This window comes from Mizuhopecten yessoensis, unplaced genomic scaffold (assembly GCF_002113885.1).
Source record: "Mizuhopecten yessoensis strain PY_sf001 unplaced genomic scaffold, ASM211388v2 scaffold10959, whole genome shotgun sequence".
NCBI classification, from domain to species: Eukaryota; Metazoa; Mollusca; class Bivalvia; order Pectinida; family Pectinidae; genus Mizuhopecten; species Mizuhopecten yessoensis.
The window spans coordinates 108,850-136,469 of NW_018408807.1; the positions used below are offsets into that span (position 1 = coordinate 108,850).

General features: G+C 36.3%; 1 protein-coding gene across 2 annotated transcripts in view; it reads right to left on the reverse strand.

Annotated features, from left to right (window-relative positions):
* Positions 1–1,034: 1,034 nt before the first annotated feature.
* LOC110464095 (tetraspanin-18-like) overlaps positions 1,035–27,620 on the reverse strand; it is an 83,807-nt gene continuing 57,221 nt past the window's right edge. For both annotated transcript variants that reach the window (XM_021519144.1, XM_021519145.1), the window contains 7 exons: positions 20,765–20,965; positions 20,151–20,225; positions 18,519–18,638; positions 16,711–16,810; positions 13,823–13,971; positions 11,978–12,061; positions 1,035–6,875 (listed from right to left, as the gene is read on the reverse strand). In XM_021519144.1, the coding sequence (XP_021374819.1) occupies positions 6,786–6,875; positions 11,978–12,061; positions 13,823–13,971; positions 16,711–16,810; positions 18,519–18,638; positions 20,151–20,225; positions 20,765–20,965 (819 nt within the window). In that variant the 3' untranslated portion in view covers positions 1,035–6,785. The remainder of the gene's footprint in view (positions 6,876–11,977; positions 12,062–13,822; positions 13,972–16,710; positions 16,811–18,518; positions 18,639–20,150; positions 20,226–20,764; positions 20,966–27,620) is intronic.

Below are 27,620 nucleotides of genomic sequence, written 5' to 3' on the forward strand. Positions count from 1 at the left end.
AACTAGTCTGTAGAAGATCGGGAACACCTAAGTAATTCTGGTTAATTGAAAGAGAGGGCATATAACGGCAGCGTTATTTTAATATCATTGGCTACCTGTACGATACATGTCGAGGTACAAAAATTGAATGTACACATACAAGGCAATAAACAGATTATCGTTGATAGTCACTCGTTGTGATGTAACTATGTCGATAAAAGTGCCCGGACGATCACTATTAAAGCGAACAGCAATTGTAACGGGGTATTCGAACAGTGATCCTTAACTGCAGAGATAAGTTGAGTTTCCTGTATTTGCTAGCTATACGTATGTTATAAAACAACGTTACATGTATATGTATTCCCATACAACGTTAACGTTGCAAGGTGAAAGTGAAATCAACAAAATATACCCGGCCCATTTACAATTAATCAGCATCGAATTATATCTGTACTGCTATGTATTCTTACTTACCTCAAAATCCTAGCTGGTAGATTATGCGAAATAGCTGAGTGACCTTATTCTGTCCTGATAAGACGGTCTGCTTCTCGTGTGTTACAATGTACCTTACTGCCACGTTTACGGTCATGTTTTATGGAAATAAGTTCATAGCGTTAGTTGTTGGTCCAACTCTGTACATCACTGATCTTTAGACTTTATACGGAATATTCAGATTGTTTTTGATACTGAAAACTACATCATAACGATTTACATCTTTCATTCTGTTTTTGATATTCATTTCCATATATAATGATACTGGTACTGTATTATAAATGGTGAAAAGACAGTCTTGGCTAGAGCAGCAATCGTCATTTAGTTGTCATTCAATAAAACACAGATGCAACATCATCTTATTTATTAGGTTGAGTACCACGTACTTTAAGACATTAATAGTTGTTCTATGTAAAAACGGCATTCAATGCCGCCAATACTTTGAAACCAATTTACGTAAATGTATTGTGCATAGGGCCTTTATTATGTAATAACCTGTGCGCAATCCGCTGGCTTCAGTTTTGCGATAATATGTATTAAATCAAATAAAAGACAGAAAGAAATACTCGTACCAGATATTGGTTTTATTAAATAAAATAATTTGAGTTAATTTCATGTACTTTATACAATATTTACAATCAGCATATATTATAACCTTGCGAGTGACGTTATAACAAGACCATGTATATAAAATGACGTATGTTTTTAAAAGATATTAATTATAACCCAATATAAAACATGACATAATAAAACATTGCAACAAGTTGTATATAAAATCTCATAGGCGAGAAAATGTCAAAATCAGAATTGGTTGTAGGCGAACGACCATGCTATAAAAACCTGTATATCTAGTGTTTATGATGAGAAGATAATGGGATGATAAATGATACAAATTGTAAAGTGCGCATGTGTAACATCATGACAGTAATTGGTCCCACGAGAGAATTAAGTTTCTGCTGGTCGCAACGCAACCTGCATGGTATGATTAAGACTCCGTAAATTATCTCTTCTCACACGCAAACATTCAATGATAGATTGTTTTTGGATGACGTCACACACTTAACTCATTCTATCTCATTCTACCTTTGTCTCTCTTTCCATCTCTCTCTCTCACTCTCTTCTGAACACGGGTGACAAATTTTAGCATTTGCTCCAATCTTTTCACAACGTCACTTCCAGTCATCTCTTGTCGAACACGAGCTTCCCTTCTTATTTCATTTTATGACTAGCATGACCTATTATTTTTGTTCTTTATTTTATGTGAACTTATGCAAATTTAAACAAACACTCTATACAATATAATATTCGCGAAATCGATAAATATGGTTTAAAAACGAAGACATTTAATTTCCCAAAATCCTAATTCATTTCTCAACGTTCAGATAAATCAGAAAATGCTGTAACTATTATAAACCATGTTTCGTAATAATACATTTGCTTTCTGAAACACCCAAATCGATCACAGACAGACTTCAGTTAGAGCTTTTCTAAAGCAAATACACTGGATTTACGTTCCCCTTCAAAATAGAATACTTAATGGGACTGTTTCTGACAGACACTTGTACAATGCCATTATTATGTAAAATACTGAAATCATTGAAGTAGCATTTATAGATAACAATGTAAAAATCCTATTGATATCATTCAGACATCTAAATTTAATTAGAATCAATCATTATTTCATTCATTAAAATAAAACAGTTTATTAATTTCAATATATCAGCTATCACATAGTAACCTATACAGTTTAACATTGGAAATATCAGTATAGTTTATACAACGATCAACACAACTTAATGAAGTGTAGATCCTATATATAATATACGTATGCGTCGAATTCACAAAAGAATGCCGAAGACTTGTTTTGTCATAACTATGCATGTCACGCGAAAAATGTACAACTTTGTATGTCAAGCGATAAAGTTTTCCAAGCCACGATTTTGTATGCCATGCGTAAATTGCACATGCACAACTTTTTATGTCACGTGTAAAGTACACAACCTTTTGACATGCTTAAATTATGTTCAAATGCTACTGTTTTCTAGGTGCACAATAACAACCAACGTATGTGTGTTTGCGGTAGTTCTTAACCTAATTAGACAGTCGAATATGTTGCAGAGGATACATTTATATTGTAAATATTGTTATTGTTTCACAAATTAAACTCATCACGGTGAATATGTCGTGACTAATTGCGAAAATAAGTGTTAACAAATATTCAGAAACTTACAGTAACTGAACAGATTTAATGTACATGTGATACAGTCGAAGCGACACCTGCTCTCTCATTGCGCTTCTCCATCAAAGAGAACGTTCAGTTTGTTTGATATCAGTCCCGAATGAACCATTCATTGTTTGCTTTTAAAAAACCATATTAGTCTATCGTTATCCGAGAATGAGGGTTTTGCACGATAACCGAATCTACATATGTTGTTCCGGTGGAAGAATTGCATGACCTTGGCTGAGGAGCACGTGCAGGCTGTTGCGTGAGGTCATCACGCAGATGTATCATGACTGCTCAGGCATAGAGGCGGGTAGATTCCTGAACGCTTATCAGGAATTTGTATTTTAACATTTCGACACAATGATTCCTTCCTTACAAATCTCAAAATTTACTTCGTATACATGCAAATATTCGAAATTCCATTAGGATAATGAATAAATAGCACGATTCAAAATTACCGGAAGGTTATATACTATTGCGTGACAACCAAAGTGTGCAGGACCTGATTAAGTAAGTATTAATTAATTTCTATAGTCAACCTTTATTATGTCGAAGAGTTGCTAAACCAGGAAAGTATATACAGTCAGCGTTCGTTATGTCGAAGAGTTGCTAAACCAGGAAAGTATATACAGTCAGCCTTCGTTATGTCGAAGAGTTGCTAAAACAGGAAAGTATATACAGTCAGCTTTTATTAATTCGAACAACTTTTTTTTATCAAGGTAGATAGTCTTGGTTTTGTGGAACAAAAAGTAGTGTAGTCAGTTTTTGCTATCTCGAATAGAAAGAAATATACAATAATTCCTCGTTTTGTCGAACATGAAATAGCAAAGAGTGAATCTTCACTATGTCGAAGAAGCTTTGACTATTTCTAAAACAACGGAGATAAAAAAAAACTATTTAGTAGTCAATATACACAACAATAATGGCAATAAACCACTCCGGGACCAGAACTGACTTTGATATAAGTGAGTAATAAAAAACTCGTAAAAACAGAGTTAGATTGTTCATTTAAGTGAATAAAAATAATGCTGAGACAATAAAAAGAAAAACTGAAATGGTGAATTAGTAAAAAACGTAATACTTGTTATCGTAAAGACACATGAGACGATTATTAATGATTTGATTGTAAACGTAAATGAGGCCAACCTCGAGTAATGTTTAGTTGAACAAACTGTCTTAATCTAGATTTTGTTACCGATAAACAATGGAAGGATTTAATCATTTCCAATTATTTTTTTGATTATCAGATTGTCATATTACTTGATTTCATAGTTTAACCCAAGAAGTTTTAAATAATTCGTAAGAATATGACAGAAATGTTTTGCTGACATCAAATAAACTTTAAAAAAATAAAATATAAGTAAAATTACAAATTTGATATTCATTTTTCCTTCCATCCTTACTTTTCCAGAAAAAGCCACAACTAAATATAAAAAAGGTTGGCGGAGTAAACTTGATACAAAGAAATGATCGTGTACACCTACACCACACCAGTGATAATAGCCGATGTAACGGCGGACTTGTAGGAGGATTTTATATATTCAGACTATACTTTTTAAAAAGTAATGAATCGATGGATATCAATTGTAAAATTCGTGTGAGTGTGGAGAATAAATATTAGTAACAACCTATATTGTGAGTTTTAGTCAATAATTGATAATATCTTCAAAGACAACTGGTCTCTATCCATGTCTAAGATAGTATATGGTGTAATCTATGTTAAAGGTCTGTAGGGACTTGTGTACCGCGTGGATACAGACGTGTGTAGTGTTAGCCTTTAACGGTATATCGACTTTTACAATAAAATACTCAAATTCTAGTCCTACCCACACTATCACTCGTATTCCCAAATTGGATTTTCTCACTGAACATATCATGAAAATTTAAATGTAATTTTTATGACATTTTGTGAAAAAATATGCGAAGAATTTTACATCTCGATTTTTTTCATAACTTATCTTGGTGAATTACGGATATTCTCTGTCTGTAAGCTAGGGCTTTATTTCCAAACAGGATAGACACATGGTATATCCTCATATATATACTTAGATCTTATAATAGTGAAAAATACATAACACAATAACGTGAGTGTACGGTGTTGGATGCTAGACTCCATCCTTGGAGTTTTAAAATTATGGTAAAACCCGAGACTTTCCGTATACCTCCAGTTTGACATCCAAAGGGTGCAATTGTCCCCAGTGTATACGAATACACACCAAGGTGTATCTTTTCTCAAGCCACACCTTAAAACATAAAAGTACAAGCATTACAAGTACTGTATATCTCGCTCACACATGGAGAAACAAGTGTCTTCGTCAGTACTTACATAAAACTGTAACTTGTATGTAAACGAACTGTATGATAGATAAAGGAAGGTATTATAATATCAAGTTAATAACGTAAAATTATTATTAAAACAAATGTACATTGCATAACAGAGAGAAATAACAAACAAAGTAGTCATTAACAACAATGGGTGTTAACTAGGCGTAGTATACGTCGATCAAGTCAATGGTATAAAATGATAATGAGGCCCCATGTCGTGTCAACTTTTCTATAATTTGTCCTTATTGTTTGCTAAACATGATTTGTTATTGACGCAGTTTCGATTTACTACTATAAGGTATTACCACAAATCTTTAAAAATTTCAAGTTTTTATTATCACAGTCAGTGTTCACCTCCCCATAAGTAAAAAATAATGGATTATCTTCCTTCTTATAAATACCTCTCCGTCACTATTACTGGGTAGTGTTATGGAAATAATAGAACTACTTCAAAATTAAAACATGATATGAAGTAAAAACAATATTTAAAATAATAATGAAAATATGAAATTGTATCTTGGTGCTAAATGGTTTGTTATGCATTTTGACTGTGTGGATCAGCATGTTCTAATTCAACAGGTACTTTCTTAAGTTAATAAACAGTATCCTTCTTCAGAACGTTTCATCCAGCTGAACATTTTAAAAGTTTACACGCATTTAATTACACATTGAAATGGAACGAAGGGAGATAATCAGTGATATCCATTGCACTAAAGGGCAGATAATCCTGACATGTTCGTCCACAGAAGACTTCATTGTTGGCATTGTAATGTTGAAGACGGCACTGTATAATTCCCCAACGATGATAACTAGTGACGGCCTCTCGGTTTCAGATTTCCGTGACCAGAGTACATCATGATCAACCTTCAGCAATGGATGATGAATTTACCTGCACCATGTACACTGTCGCTCATATGTAGAAACATAGAACAGGACTAGCCCGGTTTGATTGCGTAGGTATGAACATATTATTATATCACAAGTATTCGAGTACACAAACACCGTTCGTCACTTAGTGCTGGCATCTTTGTACAAAACTGTGAAGGAACCTCGGTGTTATAAAGGATATTCAATAATTGGCCCTCCCAATTGTCTCCCATTTTCATTCAACAATTTGAATGAGATGTGACGTAATGAAGTGACGATGTGACGCAGTGATATCCACAGTAGACAGGTAGGCGTTATGTTACACCTGTCCATGTGACACACCTGTCCAAGTGGTGAGGCACAATTGATAGCAATTATCAGTAACATTGTCTGAGCATCGGTCCTCATTTGCTCGTGCGCATGCTCGCAATATTTCCCCACAGTTGCTATTTTTAAATGCATAGCTTGAACTAGTTCGGTGTAATTTAGGGAATGTTAAGCCAACGAGTGTGTACTGTATGCACTACAACACTCTGGTCCCTTCTTCATTATGTGTCAAGTGAGGTGATTCCACTTTGGTGAGAAAATCATTAAACCTATATCTACAATGGGACTAGGAAGACACACTGCACTCTTCTTGGTACCTTGTCACGTGATCGTACCTTATCAAATGACTGCCAAACAAAACCGGAAGTACGTTTGACCATAGAGTAGACATCCTAAAACCCGTTTACAAGATGGGATCATCTTAGATGACGTTGACCTCTGTGAATCAGAAGTAAGGGCAGATAATTAGGTTCGTTACACAACCACAGTTCACCCTACACGCAGCGGTTTTTAAACACAACGGACGGAATGTGCTTCTTTTCTTTCTCCTTTGCGTTTTCATCCACACATGTTATACCTCTACCTCGTCTCCGTCCTCAGAATCCTCGTCCTCGTTACTGACCTTACAGCACAGGTAGAACGATATTATCATTCCCACGATCTGAAACAATATAAGGATGTGTTACCGTAAACAACGCAAACAGGTGTATAGTAATGAAGTTCTACTAATATAATACAATGTAGAATACATATATCCCGTCAAACATGTCCATAAGTTAAACACCTTTACATGGATATACGTAAACTAATCACAATATTATTCAATAATACTATTCCTCCTTCAACACGAGCATACTGGATATATACATTGTAGCTTATAGGCAAAAGGTATTAATGTCAGCCTAGAACTAACATGGTGTAGACAGCAAGGCAGCTACAGGGGGTTAAATAGGTGTAATGTACAGGTAAACTAAGACATTGTAATGTACAGGTAAACTAGGACATTATAATGTACATGTGAAACAGGACATTATAATGTTCATGTAAAATAGGACATTATAATGTACAGGTGAAATAGGATATTATAATGTTCATGTAAAATAGGACATTATAATGTACATGTCAAATAGGACGCATATTATAAGCACGATTGATTAATTACGTTAAGTATTCCAATTGCAACGTTTTATGTAACGATTATAACAGTAAACGTCGATAGTGGACACACGAATGTAACGATTATAACAGTAAACGTCGATAGTGGACACACGAATGTAACGATTATAACAGTAAACGTCGATAGTGGACACACGAATGTAACGATTATAACAGTAAACGTCGATAGTGGACACACGAATGTAACGATTATAACAGTAAACGTCGATAGTGGACACACGAATGTAACGATTATAACAGTAAACGTCGATAGTGGACACACGAATGTAACGATTATAACAGTAAACGTCGATAGTGGACACACGAATGTAACGATTATAACAGTAAACGTCGATAGTGGACACACGAATGTAACGATTATAACAGTAAACGTCGATAGTGGACACACGAATGTAACGATTATAACAGTAAACGTCGATAGTGGACACACGAATGTAACGATTATAACAGTAAACGTCGATAGTGGACACACGAATGTAACGATTATAACAGTAAACGTCGATAGTGGACACACGAATGTAACGATTATAACAGTAAACGTCGATAGTGGACACACGAATGTAACGATTATAACAGTAAACGTCGATAGTGGACACACGAATGTAACGATTATAACAGTAAACGTCGATAGTGGACACACGAATGTAACGATTATAACAGTAAACGTCGATAGTGGACACACGAATGTAACGATTATAACAGTAAACGTCGATAGTGGACACACGAATGTAACGATTATAACAGTAAACGTCGATAGTGGACACACGAATGTAACGATTATAACAGTAAACGTCGATAGTGGACACACGAATGTAACGATTATAACAGTAAACGTCGATAGTGGACACACGAATGTAACGATTATAACAGTAAACGTCGATAGTGGACACACGAATGTAACGATTATAACAGTAAACGTCGATAGTGGACACACGAATGTAACGATTATAACAGTAAACGTCGATAGTGGACACACGAATGTAACGATTATAACAGTAAACGTCGATAGTGGACACACGAATGTAACGATTATAACAGTAAACGTCGATAGTGGACACACGAATGTAACGATTATAACAGTAAACGTCGATAGTGGACACACGAATGTAACGATTATAACAGTAAACGTCGATAGTGGACACACGAATGTAACGATTATAACAGTAAACGTCGATAGTGGACACACGAATGTAACGATTATAACAGTAAACGTCGATAGTGGACACACGAATGTAACGATTATAACAGTAAACGTCGATAGTGGACACACGAATGTAACGATTATAACAGTAAACGTCGATAGTGGACACACGAATGTAACGATTATAACAGTAAACGTCGATAGTGGACACACGAATGTAACGATTATAACAGTAAACGTCGATAGTGGACACACGAATGTAACGATTATAACAGTAAACGTCGATAGTGGACACACGAATGTAACGATTATAACAGTAAACGTCGATAGTGGACACACGAATGTAACGATTATAACAGTAAACGTCGATAGTGGACACACGAATGTAACGATTATAACAGTAAACGTCGATAGTGGACACACGAATGTAACGATTATAACAGTAAACGTCGATAGTGGACACACGAATGTAACGATTATAACAGTAAACGTCGATAGTGGACACACGAATGTAACGATTATAACAGTAAACGTCGATAGTGGACACACGAATGTAACGATTATAACAGTAAACGTCGATAGTGGACACACGAATGTAACGATTATAACAGTAAACGTCGATAGTGGACACACGAATGTAACGATTATAACAGTAAACGTCGATAGTGGACACACGAATGTAACGATTATAACAGTAAACGTCGATAGTGGACACACGAATGTAACGATTATAACAGTAAACGTCGATAGTGGACACACGAATGTAACGATTATAACAGTAAACGTCGATAGTGGACACACGAATGTAACGATTATAACAGTAAACGTCGATAGTGGACACACGAATGTAACGATTATAACAGTAAACGTCGATAGTGGACACACGAATGTAACGATTATAACAGTAAACGTCGATAGTGGACACACGAATGTAACGATTATAACAGTAAACGTCGATAGTGGACACACGAATGTAACGATTATAACAGTAAACGTCGATAGTGGACACACGAATGTAACGATTATAACAGTAAACGTCGATAGTGGACACACGAATGTAACGATTATAACAGTAAACGTCGATAGTGGACACACGAATGTAACGATTATAACAGTAAACGTCGATAGTGGACACACGAATGTAACGATTATAACAGTAAACGTCGATAGTGGACACACGAATGTAACGATTATAACAGTAAACGTCGATAGTGGACACACGAATGTAACGATTATAACAGTAAACGTCGATAGTGGACACACGAATGTAACGATTATAACAGTAAACGTCGATAGTGGACACACGAATGTAACGATTATAACAGTAAACGTCGATAGTGGACACACGAATGTAACGATTATAACAGTAAACGTCGATAGTGGACACACGAATGTAACGATTATAACAGTAAACGTCGATAGTGGACACACGAATGTAACGATTATAACAGTAAACGTCGATAGTGGACACACGAATGTAACGATTATAACAGTAAACGTCGATAGTGGACACACGAATGTAACGATTATAACAGTAAACGTCGATAGTGGACACACGAATGTAACGATTATAACAGTAAACGTCGATAGTGGACACACGAATGTAACGATTATAACAGTAAACGTCGATAGTGGACACACGAATGTAACGATTATAACAGTAAACGTCGATAGTGGACACACGAATGTAACGATTATAACAGTAAACGTCGATAGTGGACACACGAATGTAACGATTATAACAGTAAACGTCGATAGTGGACACACGAATGTAACGATTATAACAGTAAACGTCGATAGTGGACACACGAATGTAACGATTATAACAGTAAACGTCGATAGTGGACACACGAATGTAACGATTATAACAGTAAACGTCGATAGTGGACACACGAATGTAACGATTATAACAGTAAACGTCGATAGTGGACACACGAATGTAACGATTATAACAGTAAACGTCGATAGTGGACACACGAATGTAACGATTATAACAGTAAACGTCGATAGTGGACACACGAATGTAACGATTATAACAGTAAACGTCGATAGTGGACACACGAATGTAACGATTATAACAGTAAACGTCGATAGTGGACACACGAATGTAACGATTATAACAGTAAACGTCGATAGTGGACACACGAATGTAACGATTATAACAGTAAACGTCGATAGTGGACACACGAATGTAACGATTATAACAGTAAACGTCGATAGTGGACACACGAATGTAACGATTATAACAGTAAACGTCGATAGTGGACACACGAATGTAACGATTATAACAGTAAACGTCGATAGTGGACACACGAATGTAACGATTATAACAGTAAACGTCGATAGTGGACACACGAATGTAACGATTATAACAGTAAACGTCGATAGTGGACACACGAATGTAACGATTATAACAGTAAACGTCGATAGTGGACACACGAATGTAACGATTATAACAGTAAACGTCGATAGTGGACACACGAATGTAACGATTATAACAGTAAACGTCGATAGTGGACACACGAATGTAACGATTATAACAGTAAACGTCGATAGTGGACACACGAATGTAACGATTATAACAGTAAACGTCGATAGTGGACACACGAATGTAACGATTATAACAGTAAACGTCGATAGTGGACACACGAATGTAACGATTATAACAGTAAACGTCGATAGTGGACACACGAATGTAACGATTATAACAGTAAACGTCGATAGTGGACACACGAATGTAACGATTATAACAGTAAACGTCGATAGTGGACACACGAATGTAACGATTATAACAGTAAACGTCGATAGTGGACACACGAATGTAACGATTATAACAGTAAACGTCGATAGTGGACACACGAATGTAACGATTATAACAGTAAACGTCGATAGTGGACACACGAATGTAACGATTATAACAGTAAACGTCGATAGTGGACACACGAATGTAACGATTATAACAGTAAACGTCGATAGTGGACACACGAATGTAACGATTATAACAGTAAACGTCGATAGTGGACACACGAATGTAACGATTATAACAGTAAACGTCGATAGTGGACACACGAATGTAACGATTATAACAGTAAACGTCGATAGTGGACACACGAATGTAACGATTATAACAGTAAACGTCGATAGTGGACACACGAATGTAACGATTATAACAGTAAACGTCGATAGTGGACACACGAATGTAACGATTATAACAGTAAACGTCGATAGTGGACACACGAATGTAACGATTATAACAGTAAACGTCGATAGTGGACACACGAATTTAACGCAATTAGCAGTTACAAGATTATATGACTACATTAAGTGCCTGTATAGCACTAAGCGTCGCTACACAGTACAATGATTGAATTCATCCATATATACAATAATCTACAATTGATATGGGACAACAAGGACAATAGTTGTTCGCAGTTGTAGAAACTTACCAGTAAAAGTGGAACAGCACCAGCAACTATTGTTATGTACATACTGTTGTTTTCTATGTAATCCAGAGCTCGGTCGTAACACCCCTGAAAATCAAAACGATTGTTCGATATTATCACGGAAACATCAATTTTTGGTTTAAACATGAAGTTCGAATACGATACTTGAACAAACGTTTGACCAATTCGTTTTCAATCATTCTATTTACAGTTTATTATTCGATGAACGATTTCAAGAATAGTTGGTTGAATACTTAACCACAAAATTTACTGATCACAAAAAATGTATAATTTACAGCAAGACAGATACTTGTATAGGACTTAGGAAGAGGAAGTCATGAAAACCTCCAAAACACTGAAAAATTGGACATGAATTCCTTATTTCTGGTTTACACTGAACATATGGGCACCGACTGATCTTCTACGTCTATGTGAACCTATAAAATAATAGCTATCGACACGAGCCATCTTCTTTCAATGTAGTTAGATTCTAAATACCACTTATTGACAAGGAGAATACTGTTGTGTTGTGGCTGAGGATAAGGGCAGCTTTGGGGGAGTCGGCCATCACCGGAGGGAAACATATAGTCGACGTGTTGACCATGCTTTCTATCAAATTGCTGTCGATCGATCAATAGTATATGCTTCTTAACAAAAACTCCATTATCGACACAGAAAATAGCTCCGTACTAATATTTAAATGGACAGAGATGCGATCGTGACTTATTTTTCCTTTAATTTGTAATATAAATGTCGAGACACGTTCTCTGGTAACGTGCAAAGGAACGCGGCCTCTCTATCGCTGCTGGTACGCGATGAGCCACGTCGACAAGACTATCTCTCAACTGCTACATTTATAAATGCACTAGTCTGCCGCGCCGTCGGCACCTAATCAATGCTTCCGTACTTTTGAAAGCAGATTTGCTTGTACACGTATTGTACTTTCTCTCCTATTTCCTCAAAGATAATTAATTATCATCAGACAAGTCATTTTAGATAGACAAGATTCCGTGGAATGGCGGGGTGATCGGAACAATGTGTTGGCTTGACCTCTCGTGCTGGGATCATCACCAAACGGCATTTATATCAGCAAAACCATCCTATCTGATGACGTCAATGCTCTGATCCAGAACTTACGTTCGACGTCTATCTTTACTTATCACCTCTCAGAGAATAGAAGTCAATTGGCATTTGACATTTTCACGGATTATTACAAATATCAGTTATCATTTTGAATTTTTTATGTGCTGTCATCTCCCCGAAGAATTTCACTTGGACGAGTTATATAACGCTGTTCTACGGTATAACGACCCACACCTCACGTGTGTCAGTGACTACAATAGCCCCACACCAATATAAAGCGAAATTCAATGACCTATCATGTACTTAATGTAAGGCCCCCTTAAGATAGCAAACCAGCATATCATATTTTACCGTTTTAAAGATTGCTTCGTGACACGTTGGTCTTCAACTTTCGTATTTAAAACCGTACTTAGTTTTTATTGCAAATGAGATGATGCATGTCAATGAGCCTATACAATACGTGTTTAAAAGTAACCGCTTCCAATACGTCACATATAAATATATACGTGATTCAATAGAATATATTGTGATGTATTTGTACGTGAGGTTCGGATCAGGTTTCGTCTATCTTGTAGTGCTTTACATTGCTTTAACCATTTTTCTAAAAAAACAACTTCTCGCTAATACAACTAGAAGATCAATTTGGAGAATTATGCCGTTTTCCACTTAATTTGTAAACAGGAAGTACTTATCTAAATAATTTGTGAACAGGAAGTAATCATATACAAAACTGTAACATTGATTTTGATTTGATAGAACATTTACCTTTTTCATGAGGGCATCGTTAGCCTCCTCGACGTAGCTCTGACCCGGGCCCTTCACAGGGAATCCTCGTCTTATCTTCCCCAGTCCTTGGCAGTCTAACTTCGACATACCAGTCACACAGCAGCTTTCCGGGACGTATGGTTTGTTTTCTGTAAGAGAAACATTGGTGTTATGACGTGTTATTAGTTGATACAGTTGTGAAGAGTTATACACTATTGGAGTTAAAATAGCAGGTGCCTATTATCAAAAGGACAGGTGTCTGTTATCACAGAGACAGGTGTCTATTATCACAAGGACGGTTACTTGTTATCACAGAGACAGGTGTATGTTATCACAGAGACAGGTGTCTGTTATCACAAAGACACGTGTCTGTTATCACAAAGACAGGTGTCTGTTATCACAAGGACGGGTTCTCTTATAACAGGGACAGGTGTATGTTATCACAGAGACAGGGGTATGTTATCACAGAGACAGGGGTATGTTATCCCAGAGACAGGTGTGTGTTATCATAGAGACAGGTGTCTGTTATCACAAAGACAGGGGTCTGTTATCACAAGGACGGGTACTTGTTATCACAGCGACACGTGTCTGTTATCACAAAGTCAGGTGTCTGTTATCACAAGGATGGGTTCTCTTACAACAGGAACAGGGGTATGTTATCACAGAGACAGGGGTGTGTTATCATAGAGACAGGTGTCTGTTATCACAAAGACAGGTGTCTGTTATCACAAGGACGGGTACTTGTTATCACAGAGACACGTGTCTGTTATCACAAAGACAGGTGTCTGTTATCACAAGGACGGGTTCTCTTACAACAGGAACAGGTGTATGTTATCACAGAGACAGGTGTGTGTTATCACAGAGACAGGTGTATGTTATCACAGAGACAGGTGTCTGTTTTCACAGAGATACGTGTCTATTATCACAAAGACAGGTGTCTGTTATCACATGGATATGTTATGTTATCAGTTTGTGAGTTAGGACATCGGTCTGTTATCCAACCGTGTTATTGTTATGACATCAGTCTGTTATCAGACCCTGCTGTCGTTAAGACCTCGGCCTGTTATTGATTAGACATCGGTCTGTTATCTGTTTGTGTTATTGTTAGGGCATCGGTCTGTTATCAGACCCTATTATTGTTATGACATCGGTCTGTTATAAGTTTGTATAATTGATAGGACATCGGTCTGTTATCAGATTGTGTGTTGTTTTGAAGACAAACATTATACTGTTTTGTTATCAGAGAGATAGTATTGTTGATATATGGTCCACCGAAAAACACGTGTCTGTAGTAATACTAATTTGCTCTCAAAAAATACGTACATCTTCTTATGGGTTCTCTGTGGTATCAGCCGAACACTAATTCCCTGACCTCTGCTATTGATATGGTATGGCAGCTACTAATGGACTTACCATTATCCTGTTCACACGTGTTATCAAGATGGCGATACTTTAGTCATGTTCGCCGAGAAAAATACTACTCACAATCTAGTCTATAGTGGACCCACGTTTACATGAATTCATCAACTGGCGATTTTTTATTGCGGGATCCATCGAAACTAAACAATTGTTGTAACATACAGTGGGAATATCTATCGATTTTATTCCCAAGACGATCGGAGGAGCCCACTACGTTGTATAAGGTGTTATAAAAGTCTATTTCGGTCTTCATTTCCGAGATCTAAGTGACCCGCATGTTCCTTTGCGATCAATTTCAGATTAAGGAATCGGAGTTAATCAAAGAAGCTACAAGTCATATGCGGTGTCGTACCCTTACATAGGGGCCGAATCAATTAACGGTGTCGTACCCTTCCATAGGGGCCGAATCAATTAACGGTGTCGTACCCTTCCATAGGGGCCGAATCAATTAACGGTGTCGTACCCTTACATAGGGGCCGAGTCAATTAACGGTGTCGTACCCTTACATAGGGGCCGAATCAATTAACGCCTAAAAAACAAAATTCCGCAGGGCAAGTTCCGGGCAAGCCTTCCTACTCTCATTGCCTAATATTAATTATGCATAGCCATTTCTACCGGAGAATTGAAGGTTTTCGGAGCCTCTCACAGCGGCGCTAGAAAACATGGAATCTGGATTTTCCACGATTAGACACAATGCGTTGCATTATTTAAACAAAACATCGACCATGCTGTACCAGTAGGATACGAGCGTTACTGTATGAGTAGGATACGACCATATTCAGTAGTACCTTCTGTCACTATATGTATAACTTGTACAAAGGTCTTGCGTACGGATCAACTAAGCTCCTGTATCATCTATGTAGTACTTACCACCTTCAGTATTTCTGTATGTATATCAAAACTACGTGTAGCTGTTTTATAGATATAGTAATTATATTCTGTTACCTACTAATACAGTGTATATTTTAGACTTGATTCTCCATGAGAGTAGATGTTAAGGTTCAATTCCATGTGTTCAGGTATATTTTAACGAACGATATTACATTGTAATTGGCTTTTTATTTTCATTTTGGCGAATTCAAATGTTGGCCGCGTCAATGTTTGGAGAGTAATCGCGAGGATATAAATACTATAGAATAAAGAGATTCGCTGTTATTGTATTATCGAAACAAAGAAGATAGAAGTCTAGTTACTCGATATCTTATTTAATAAGCAATTCTTAGAATGTTAATTTTCTGAAATAATTGAAAAATTGCAATTATAGAATGTATTTCTTTGTTTCTTGTCTTAAGGTGATATATCAGAATCATTTCTTTCATTCCATTTGACCAAATACTTTAAACTAAAACAAATTTCATCTGAGAAAATGTTTGAAGAAACACGAAGGATTAATGTTTCATATATTATACCAGCAGATAGTAGTATTCGTTCGAATAACTTATTTAAAAGAAAGTTATAGGAATATTTACGTTTGTCCCGCATCTCCACAGCATACCAGTCGCTATGGAGTTTATATATTGCCCAACTGAACAGTGAATCTTCATCCCCAACAGCTCCACAGCATTGTAACTGGAAAATAAAAGAATTGCTCACATCACATGGCCGATCACTAAAGTGTGTCGAAAACGTTTCAAAATTATAGCAGTTGCAAATTCTAGTAAAATATATAATATTCAAATTTAAACTGTAATTAACAAAACTCATCAAGAAATCGGAATTTCAAGTTGACGTAAGATGTTCAGAAGTATCAACCAACTAACAAAAAGATAGTCACCTCTTATATAAACAGGAGTCGGACAGTTGCCTTATTTGCCCGTTTACAATGCATTTGATCTAAACAGGAAGTCGACCTTTTGCCATATACTAGTTATTTATAATCTTTGATCTAAACAGGAAGACAAGCAATCGCCATTTTTGCCTGATTAAAACAGAGTCCTTGATCTAGACAGGAAACCGACTTCCTGTTTACGGGTAAGTTTAGGCACTAGCCTTAGTAGCATTATCACAACATAATCACTTATAAAACAATGTCGGCAGAGATCCGAGCGTAACAGGCTCTGTCAAATTACAGCCTTGTGGTATCTGGTTTACCAGGTGTGCCTTGATGTACAATTTTGTTTTGTTCCAGGACATTTTGCTGGTAGTTCACTGCTGGTTAAGCAGGACGTGTCTTGTTTAGGAATTCATCCGTTAGGAAATTGTCAATAACTCACAGGCTAATGTCAACTTTAAACAAAAAAGTAAGGCTCTATCATTGGAGAACTGTTTGGGCTCTAGAATTTTTCAACTTTACCCTTTGATTACAAGTTTCTTGCGGGGTTTTCCCCCTGACAAAACGTATTACTAAATTGGCAGTTAAATTATCACCCGTTGTCTGATTAAGGGTTGCAGTGCCGATCTCTTGATCAATGTGAAATAACCAAAGCCCACAAGTGGGACCAACTAACTAACTAAAATAATACGCCGATAGAATCTCTGCTTGGCACCAAGGAACAAAGCACTGCTTGGGAGAAAAATGCAACAGAACCAATCAATTGAAAGTAAATAAAACAGAAGACCTTAAAATAAGAACGAATTGCAAGTCATTAAACTTTAAATTCAATAAGTGGATTGTATTACAATAGCCCAGCATACACTAAAGACCATACCCTTCTGTACATTCAACTTCTTTGTGGGCAAATCTGGTTCTCATCTCTTAATTAAAACAATTGGTTTCAAACAATCGGATTACTGTTATGACCTTCGTGAAACTTGAAAGGTGCGTTCTGTTACCGAGGGCAGCTGTTGAGTACAAGTCTACACAGAACGAGGTACTGGAGTGTAATCTCTGTTGTTCACTTGCGTAGATATTTCCGTTTTTAGGAGTCTATATGTCTATACTTCTGCGAAAAATCACAACAATTTACACCAAAATAGCCAAAGACTGTCAGATGTTGAAGAATCGCGAGTTCTATATTTTCGCTCTTATTCGCGAGATAAGTCGAAAATGTAAACGCCTTTCGGACACTTTTGCACTCATATAAGGAGGCTAGTTTCGCGTGAAACCACTTAAAACACACAGGTAAAAATAGATAATAGCGAAAATGAACCTGTTTACAAAATCAAAATAAAAAATAAAATGAATCTGCACTAAATTGTATCAAACTAATTAGTATTTCCATGAACCTGAATATAGCTAACTTGATCATAGGAAATGTGTGACTACTTTCAGTGGAAAAAACATCCGGATTGTCCAATCCCGCTTAATCGGCCGTTCCTGTAATTAAATAAATCTTACCGTTCTTTGCATGGCGTCCCATGCGTCTGTTACCAAACGGTTGAATGAATTTCGTTCCACGTCAACTCCATAGTGCTTGATTATTGATGACTTAAAATGCTCAGTAAGATCTTCTTTTAACTGAAAAAAGGGAATTTATGTATTGAGTGAAAGAGGTCTCAGATTAAAAGTCGGCTGTGTGCTTCTAATTAAATTCGTATATCAATACAGTTCGCCTGTCAATCGCACAATAGTGTCATTTGATGGAACAGCAAAGCTCACAAAAAGTACATGTATATGGCGTTTAACCGAGTACGCCGTTTTGTCTTCAAACAAGTTTGCCGGCGTACGACAGCACGCAAGGTTGATTGGACCAGCAAAAGTATGAGTTTGATGCAGAAGCGATTATTGAGGGGCCCATTGAAACCTTATTGACAATATGCTGCCAATATTCCAAGTCCTTTCGACGCCTGTTTTCATTATAGCTACATCCCGACACAAGTCGAGTTTTATATTGGTAATCTACAAAACAACACCAGACTGGTTACCCACACAGACACAGCAAACGTGCAAAAATGGGTCTATGCTCTTCGTCTTATAATTGCAAAGAAAGGAAGTATTGTAGTACTAAACACGTTGTTTCAAAAACAATGAAGGAGTATTTATAAACTGTTACCCTTACTCGTACTGAACAGGGTCCTGTCCCAGGAATCCTGAAATGTTCTAGTCTTCAGTAAGCATTTGCAAATTGTTTACTTTTTTCCAGCTGTATCAAATGTAATTATACTGGCACAGTCCTATTGCAACTGATATGAGCTGATTTTAAAGAAGAAACAAACTGATTTTATCGATAAGTATAATGAAATTAAACAAGTTTAATGATCTCCGAGTCGGAAACATAATGGTAGAGAAGTCCAGATAGGACGAAGATAAACTATAGGAAGTTAAAATAGGGATAGGACGAACACAGACTATAGGAAAGAAGACAGACTATAGGGATGAAGACAGACTTTAGGGAGGAAGACAGATATAGCGAGGAATACAGATCGGCTCTACGGTAGTAGACATTTAGACAAGCACCAATCCATCGGCTTCACCAAGATTTCTGAGACTTCGTGGACGACTTAGACTTGGTAGGGGTGTGGGCTTTCGTGGACGACTAAGAATTGGTAGGGGTGTGGGCTTTCGTGGACGACTAAGAATTGGTAGGGATGTGTGCTTTCGTGGACGACTAAGAATTGGTAGGGGTGTGGGCTTTCAATGCACTAAGTAAGGTATTAGAATAGTATTCATTTCCAAAGAAATCAGCCGTCTTGTGTTTAAAACTGTTCACTTGTAAACTGTACCAACCACATACAAAGAGATATACAACCTGTTATGTACAAATTACTTCTATTACAAATGTTGAATTGCTATTTACGTATTTTTCTATGTATATAAGGTATATGTAATAATGGCGAAAACAATTGTCAAGATTTTCCGTAATTTCCATGCCAACGTCTGCAATTACATGCAAATCTCACCATCGATTGCAGTGCTTGTCAAGCTCAAAATCCCTCTCACACACTCAATCAGGACCTCAATCATAGTCATTACCCTGGGTAATTAACATAATGTTTATTACCTAGGCGATTACAATTAGTAACCAATTACCTCCGATCTGAACGTGAGCCCCAACGCGAATCCGGCAAACAGCATCAATATCACAAGGGTTAGAACGGTACCATACTGAAACAAGAAAAAACAATCTTGCATTTAAGGCTGTATGCTACCTTTCTGTGACATGCATCTATATTATTTTTAAAATATTTCCACATCAACAATATCCAAATCACATTTATGGGTGTAAATGTTTACTAGTGTGATAAATAAATGACACAGTTGCTACAGTAAATTAAAATTAGTTAGAAACCGTGTAGCATGGAACTAGATGTCTAAAGAGAAATAATACAGTAGTTTGGTTGTGAGAAGGCTGTAGTACAACTTCCGGTATCTGATTACACACGTAATGAGTAGCATGCAACAGCTGTAAGCAACTTCTTTATCCAAAATGTTAATGTCACGGACTACGTTATTTTGTAGTTATTTAGTTCATTTTAGTATTTGTTCATTTATTCATCTTTTTTAGATAAAATTCTTCTACATCTTCACAATATCCGTCTACATGCCATTATAAATACAAAAGCTGTACATTTTAATAGACCATAAGGAGTAGATATAAAATGCACATACATTTTTTTAATTAAGAAGTAAGAAAATATGCTTACAAATCCGAGGACAAATTTATCCTGACGCATTGTACCGCAGCAGCCACAGAAGGCAAGAATGGCGACGGCACCGCCACCTGCCGTCAGACCATAGGTTAGATACTCGAAAAGACGAGATCCCACAATCGCGGAAATCTCGCGAGAGTTGTAGTCCTTCACAAGCAGCCATACTCCGACAGCTAAGACACCGGATCCTAGAACCTGTTAAAGTTACGAACGCTGAGTTAATACATATTAATTTCATTAATTGTTTTTCTTGTGGAGGTTGAGCTAGAAAGCTGGAATTGGACTATCGATACCGTACTTTTAATTAAAACAACGCTAACAGAAGTTCCTTACAAAGATTTTTTGTGGACCTATATCTCATGATAATTACAGAATTTAAAAAAAAAGACGAGTTCTCTTCGGTAAAGGACATTATTCCTTTGAACGGAGAATACACGTTAGCAGTCTTAAAACATTGACTACTTTTTTCATGGAGTAATGAAGAGAAAAAAAAACTAAAGTTATTTCTTTATTTTATTGTGGCAGTTATGACTATTTTTAAGATATCAGACGACAGATTTGAAAAATGGTGTTGCTAGACGCAATGATGCTTCAACATTTGTAGAGGAAAGCTCGGACTGTCCAGATGATTAGGAGTAAAGACACTTGATCACGGACACGAGTCTACGCTCTGACTTATAGCCGGGACACAAGCACAGTCTACATTTATATCCATACAAACAAAGCATTACTATCGTGTTCTACTGAATTAGCGACCTCCCCCAGTGTCATTCGTTAACACTGATTAAGTAGCGAGCACCAATCTCCCTCTTCACAGATTGTAAGACAATTGGCAGTTAAAACATAAATTCAAATGTCAGTATAAATAAAAATACTATACAGTCCGACACGCTAGGGGAAGCTAATTTTAGTTCCCCGGAGAAATTGAAGCCGGCTCTAATTTTGACAGTGTCCCTACAAGGAAATGACTCGTTGGGTTTAGTATGAATAATAGATAAGTACTTGAAAGCCGCGTTGGACAACAAAACCATGCACGCGCAAGCACCTCATGGCCATATCCTCTGTTCATACAAACGGTACGCCCAGCAGGCCATCAACAGCGGTGACAGACTTAACATTTCGAAATTGATTTGACAGAGGGTATTTCCTGTTAAAATAACATATACGTCTAGCTCCTTCGATTCAACGTTTGTCAAAATCATCCCTCCTTCAAATTAATGAAACATAACTTTCGTTACATTTCAACCGTTTACTCCAGATCTGTCCATGTATTTTAACAGACAATATGTCAAACATGAAAAATAAGTGTCGTTTGCATGCCAAATATTTCCAGTCGTTTGTCATAGCAGAAATACAATTTTCTGAAGCCAGGTCATCTAGGTGACATGCCTTGCCAGAATAATTGTTTCCTGTTTCTAGAATATTGCTGCAAATAACATATGTGAAGTGTCACGATCACTTTGTGTGTCGCCACGTCAATTCACAGACGTCCTCGGTTATCAAGCATTTGAGAGATGGGAGACCTGAATTAAACTCTATCCTCGATCAGGGTATGTTGGGCGGGATGCAATATCCGGATCCGTTACCGCGTTGCTGATTAGAGAGGACGATGATCACGTGTTCCATCATGGCGTCGCGTTTTTCTCGTTAGACAAGCAGATCCATCATCGACAAAAAGTCGTCTTACATCTAATAGAAGTGACAACTTGCACGGTTCTTCTGAGGAAGTATAGTGATTAAAACAAACGTGGTTTCGTTATCCCGGAGCCGCACCGAAAGAAAACCGCAATAGTTCCACATGAATACATATAATTACTCAACAGTTGTCTTTGGTGTACGTGCTTCGACGCCTGCAGACATAAGAAGAGGTCTGACCACCAAGTTCAACAGCAAAAAAGGCTAACAATGTTGGCGAAATTTAACGTAATAGTTCCACGTATAACTAGTTCCTAATATTGAAAAGACTTTATTTTGATACATTTCGTCGTACCTTTGATACGTGTTGATCGAAATAAGCAACGTTGGACAACTTTAGCGAGGGTAGATGTTTCGGACAGAGCCAACATTGTCGATAAGGTCCTTTGTGTAATCTAGTAGAAAGTACCTGCACTTTTATTTACATGCAGTGAACGGGTCATTTATGGTTCCCACATAACGATAACTTGGCAGATATATTAAAATTGACATCTCCAGTATCTAAAAAAAAAACATTCCTTGGCACCAGCTTCATCGTTTTTCACGATTGAAAATTCATGTCTAATTACATTGAAGGGAATGAAAAAGATAAAATATGCGATGCACATTAGTTATTTTGAATGTGGTATCCGTATAATTTGTAATTACTAATATAGCCTTATGTTTCTGACCTAAGGTACATGTATTCACCAAAACTGCTGCTCTGGGATTATGCATTAAGGCAATGAATTGTGAGAGGTAAACAATACAGCGGACGTATTCTATCGACAATGGGGTGTATTTATCATTTATAGATCGTAGGGTTAATTTATCAGCTATACAATAAGACAATGGGGTGTATTTATCAGCTATAGATTGTAGGGTTACTTTGTCAGTTATACAATAGGACAATGGGATGTATTTATCAGCTATAGATTGTAGGTTTACTTTATCAGTTATACAATAGGACAATGGGATGTATTTATCAGCTATAAATTGTAGGGTTACTTTATCAGTTATACAATAGGACAATGGGATGTATTTATCAGCTATAGAATGTAGATTTACTTTATCAGCTATACAATAAGACAATGGAGTGTATTTATCAGCTATAGATTGTAGGTTTGCTTTATCAGCTATACAATAAGACAATGGGGGTATTTATCATTTATAGATTGTAGGGTTACTTTATCAGCTATACAATAAGACAATGGGATGTATTTATCAGCTTTAGATTGTAGGTTTACTTTATCAGTTATACAATAGGTCAATGGGATGTATTGATCAGCTATAGATTGTTGGGTTACTTTATCAGCAATACAATAAGACAATGGAGTGTATTTATCAGCTATAGATTGTAGGTTTACTTTATCAGTTATACAATAGGACAATGGGATGTGTTGATCAGCTATAGATTGTTGGGTTACTTTATCAGCTATACAATAAGACAATGGGATGTATTGATCAGCTATAGACTGTAGAGTTACTTTATCAGCAATACAATAAGACAATGGAGTGTATTTATCAGCTATAGATTGTAGGTTTACTTTATCAGTTATACAATAGGACAGTGGGATGTGTTGATCAGCTATAGATTGTTGGGTTACTTTATCAGCTATACAATAAGACAATGGGATGTGTTTATCAGCTATAGATTGTAGGGTTACTTTATCAGTTATACAATAGGACAATGGGATGTGTTGATCAGCTATAGATTGTAGGTTTACTTTATCAGCTATACAATAAGACAATGGGATGTATTTATCAGCTATAGATTGTAGGGTGACTTGATCAGCTATATCGTAAGACAATGGGATGTATTTTTTTATCAGTTATGAAGTAAGTAACACAGGAGATGCGGCTGTAACGTAAGACATCGATCGACATACAAATCATATGAATCTTTGTAATATGGCGTTGATTTGACAAGGATGACGTTTTTATGTAAACACAATATCGTAGAGCAGTGTGTAAAACCACCAAAGAGTTCCCCACCAAAGTTTACTGGTATCAAATCTCTCAATCGATCTCCAAGTATGACGAAATAATGCAAAACTTGGCATCAATTTAACGTGAAACTCATGAAACGTGCTCTTCAAGTGTTGTCAAGTGTCTGTCCGATTCTTTCTACGGTTGAAATAACCCCTCCTTCCATCCCTCCCCGCCTATCGATAGAACGTAAACATACTGCCTAGGTAAACATGTCGATGGGGAAGCCAGACCTAGGATAGTATAGGTCACTTCTCAAAACTACAAGATAACGGTAATAAAAAGGAGAGTTCCGACTCGACTGAGCGCGCGCGAGGAACTCTTCATTCCTTGGCACTCTACAGTGATCGATAACCCAGTGTAAGGAATTATCACCTGTTCCAAAGACCCGTGACGGGGACTTTACTGGTATAAAATATTATCTTGACAAGAATGACGTTTATAGAATTAATACTCAAGTTACTTGTAAGAATTTAAACAGATTTTTATCAACAAGAAATACGTGTATCATCGAACACGTTTTCGAAAAGCGTTCATTAATATATAACAGCTATACAGGAAAAGGGTCTCAAAACAAGAAATTGATACTGTTTGATACTGTTTGATACTGCTTGATACTATTTGATACTATCTGATACTGTTTGATACTATTTGATACTGTTTGATACTGTTTGTTACTGTTTTATACTGTTTGATACTATTTGATACTGTTTGATACTGTTTGATACTGTTTGTTACTGTTTTATACTATTTGATACTATTTGATACTGTTTGTTACTGTTTTATACTATTTGATACTATTTGATACTATTTGATACTGTTTGATACTGTTTGTTACTGTTTTATACTGTTTGATACTGCTTGATACTATTTGATACTATTTGATACTGTTTGATACTGCTTGTTACTATTTGATACTATTTGATACTGTTTGTTACTGTTTTATACTATTTGATACTATTTGATACTGTTTGTTACTGTTTTATACTATTTGATACTATTTGATACTGTTTGATACTGTTTTATACTGTTTGATACTATTTGATACTGTTTGATACTGTTTGATACTGTTTGTTACTGTTTGATACTGTTTGATACTGTTTGCGATGAAATTTAAATCGAGGTCACTCCGTATTAGGCACAGGACGTGTTCAAAAAGGACACAACAAAGCTTTGGTTTACAGAATATGATGGGAGGATTTCTATTTTTCACTAAATATTAACCTCTTGGCCAACTCATTATGTGTGCCATGTTTAACGATGTCTAAATCGATCACCTGTAAAGAGGTTTTCTAAGAACGAACGATGACATAGGTTTGGGAGCCATAAAACCAAAATGGTAAAAGACTGGAGCGAGGTGTAAGCAATATAAATCAAGACCTTTATTGGCAAAGAGTTCTAACGAGCGTGAAACACAGTTTTTATCAAAACCTAATAAAACTCAAATAGTTTGGCACTCTTACATTAAAACTCTGTTATAAAATGAGCAATACAAAAGTATTAGCATCTCGCTCGTTACTTCTCAGAGAAGGCAGTGTGATGAAGATGGTTGTTATCGGTTTGACGGCGACACTCCGTACAATGTGAAATACAAACTGATGTTAACGACGCTTACTATAGACGCCTCATCATCAGTTTTTAACAAAACTTTTCTCTAATCTTTTGAAATTAGTTTCTTCTGAGGAAAGCAAAATACCTGAGGTTCACTTAGTATCTTTCTTGTCTTCTTTTTTGTTAATAAAAACATTATGTTTTGTGTCGTAATATTTTTTAAGCACTGGTTTGTGCATATAAATACTAAATATACGTATATAATTACATCTATCAATAGCACAATTTGGTCTTTGTAGCCTAAGAAATCGGATCTACATGAATGTGGTATTAGTAAAATATTACGCATATGAATATTTTCATTATCAATGTGAAGTTTGACCCAAATTTTCGACCATTACGTGTAATTTTTACTGTATCATTATTGTCCAAATTCAAACGCCTGTTGATTACGTGTAGCAATAGAAAAAACTATTTTCCCTGAGATCAATTATTTGCTTACTTTCTCTATTTGTTACTGATGTCACTGATTTCCTTGTTTATCTATCTATTATTTGCTTACTTTTTTCTTGAGGTATATAAACATTGTCGCTAATTGTTTACTGATGTCCCTGATTTCCTTGTTTATCTATATATTATTTCCTTACTTGAGGTATATAGATATTGCCGCTAATTGTTTACTGATGTCCCTGATTTCCTTGTTTATCTATCTATTATTTCCTTATTTGAGGGATATAAACATTGCCGCTAATTGTTTACTGATGTCCCTGATTTCCTTGCTTATCTATCTATTATTTCCTTACTTGAGGTATATAAACATGGCCGCTAATTGTTTACTATTGTCCCTGTTTTCCTTGTTTATCTATCTATTATTTCCTTACTTGAGGTATATAAACATGGCCGCTAATTGTTTACTATTGTCCCTGTTTTCCTTGTTTATCTATCTATTATTTCCTTATTTGAGGTATATAAATATTGCCGCTAATTGTTTACTGATGTCCCTGATTTCCTTGTTAATCTATCTATTATTTCCTTATTTGAGGTATATAAATATTGTCGCTAGTTGTTTACTTATATTCATGAGTTAATAGCTTATTTTCTTTGCTTGCTTATTTTTCTGGCTGTAAGTTTGTTCTCCTTATATCTTTGCTTTTTTCAAGATATGATTTCACAGTGTATTTTTCAGAAGCATAGATTTTAAAGACCCTTTTGACAGTTTCAATAAAGCAAGGGCACCGACATGAAAACTCTCTTCCTCAATACAAGTACCATTTTTCCGAAGGGAGTCACATTTCTTGATCTTCGCTGGAAAGATATTTGCTCTTGATTATATCTGATGTAGAGATATATAAAGAAAAGCCTTGTGATACCATCCCCTTCGGCAAGTGGTCCCCGATATTGTACTCGGATACACTTAACTACATGTACCAGTATAGATTCGGTGTCTTATATGTTGAGCTGAAACATGGCCACCAAGATGAAAACAATCGTTGGTGTTATACTAGAGATAAAAACGGTTAAACATGGCCGACAAGATAAACTGTGGGTATTATAGTAAAGATGAAAACGGTTAAACATGGCCGCCAATATACACTGTGTGTATTATAGTAGAGATGAAGACGGTGAAACATGATCG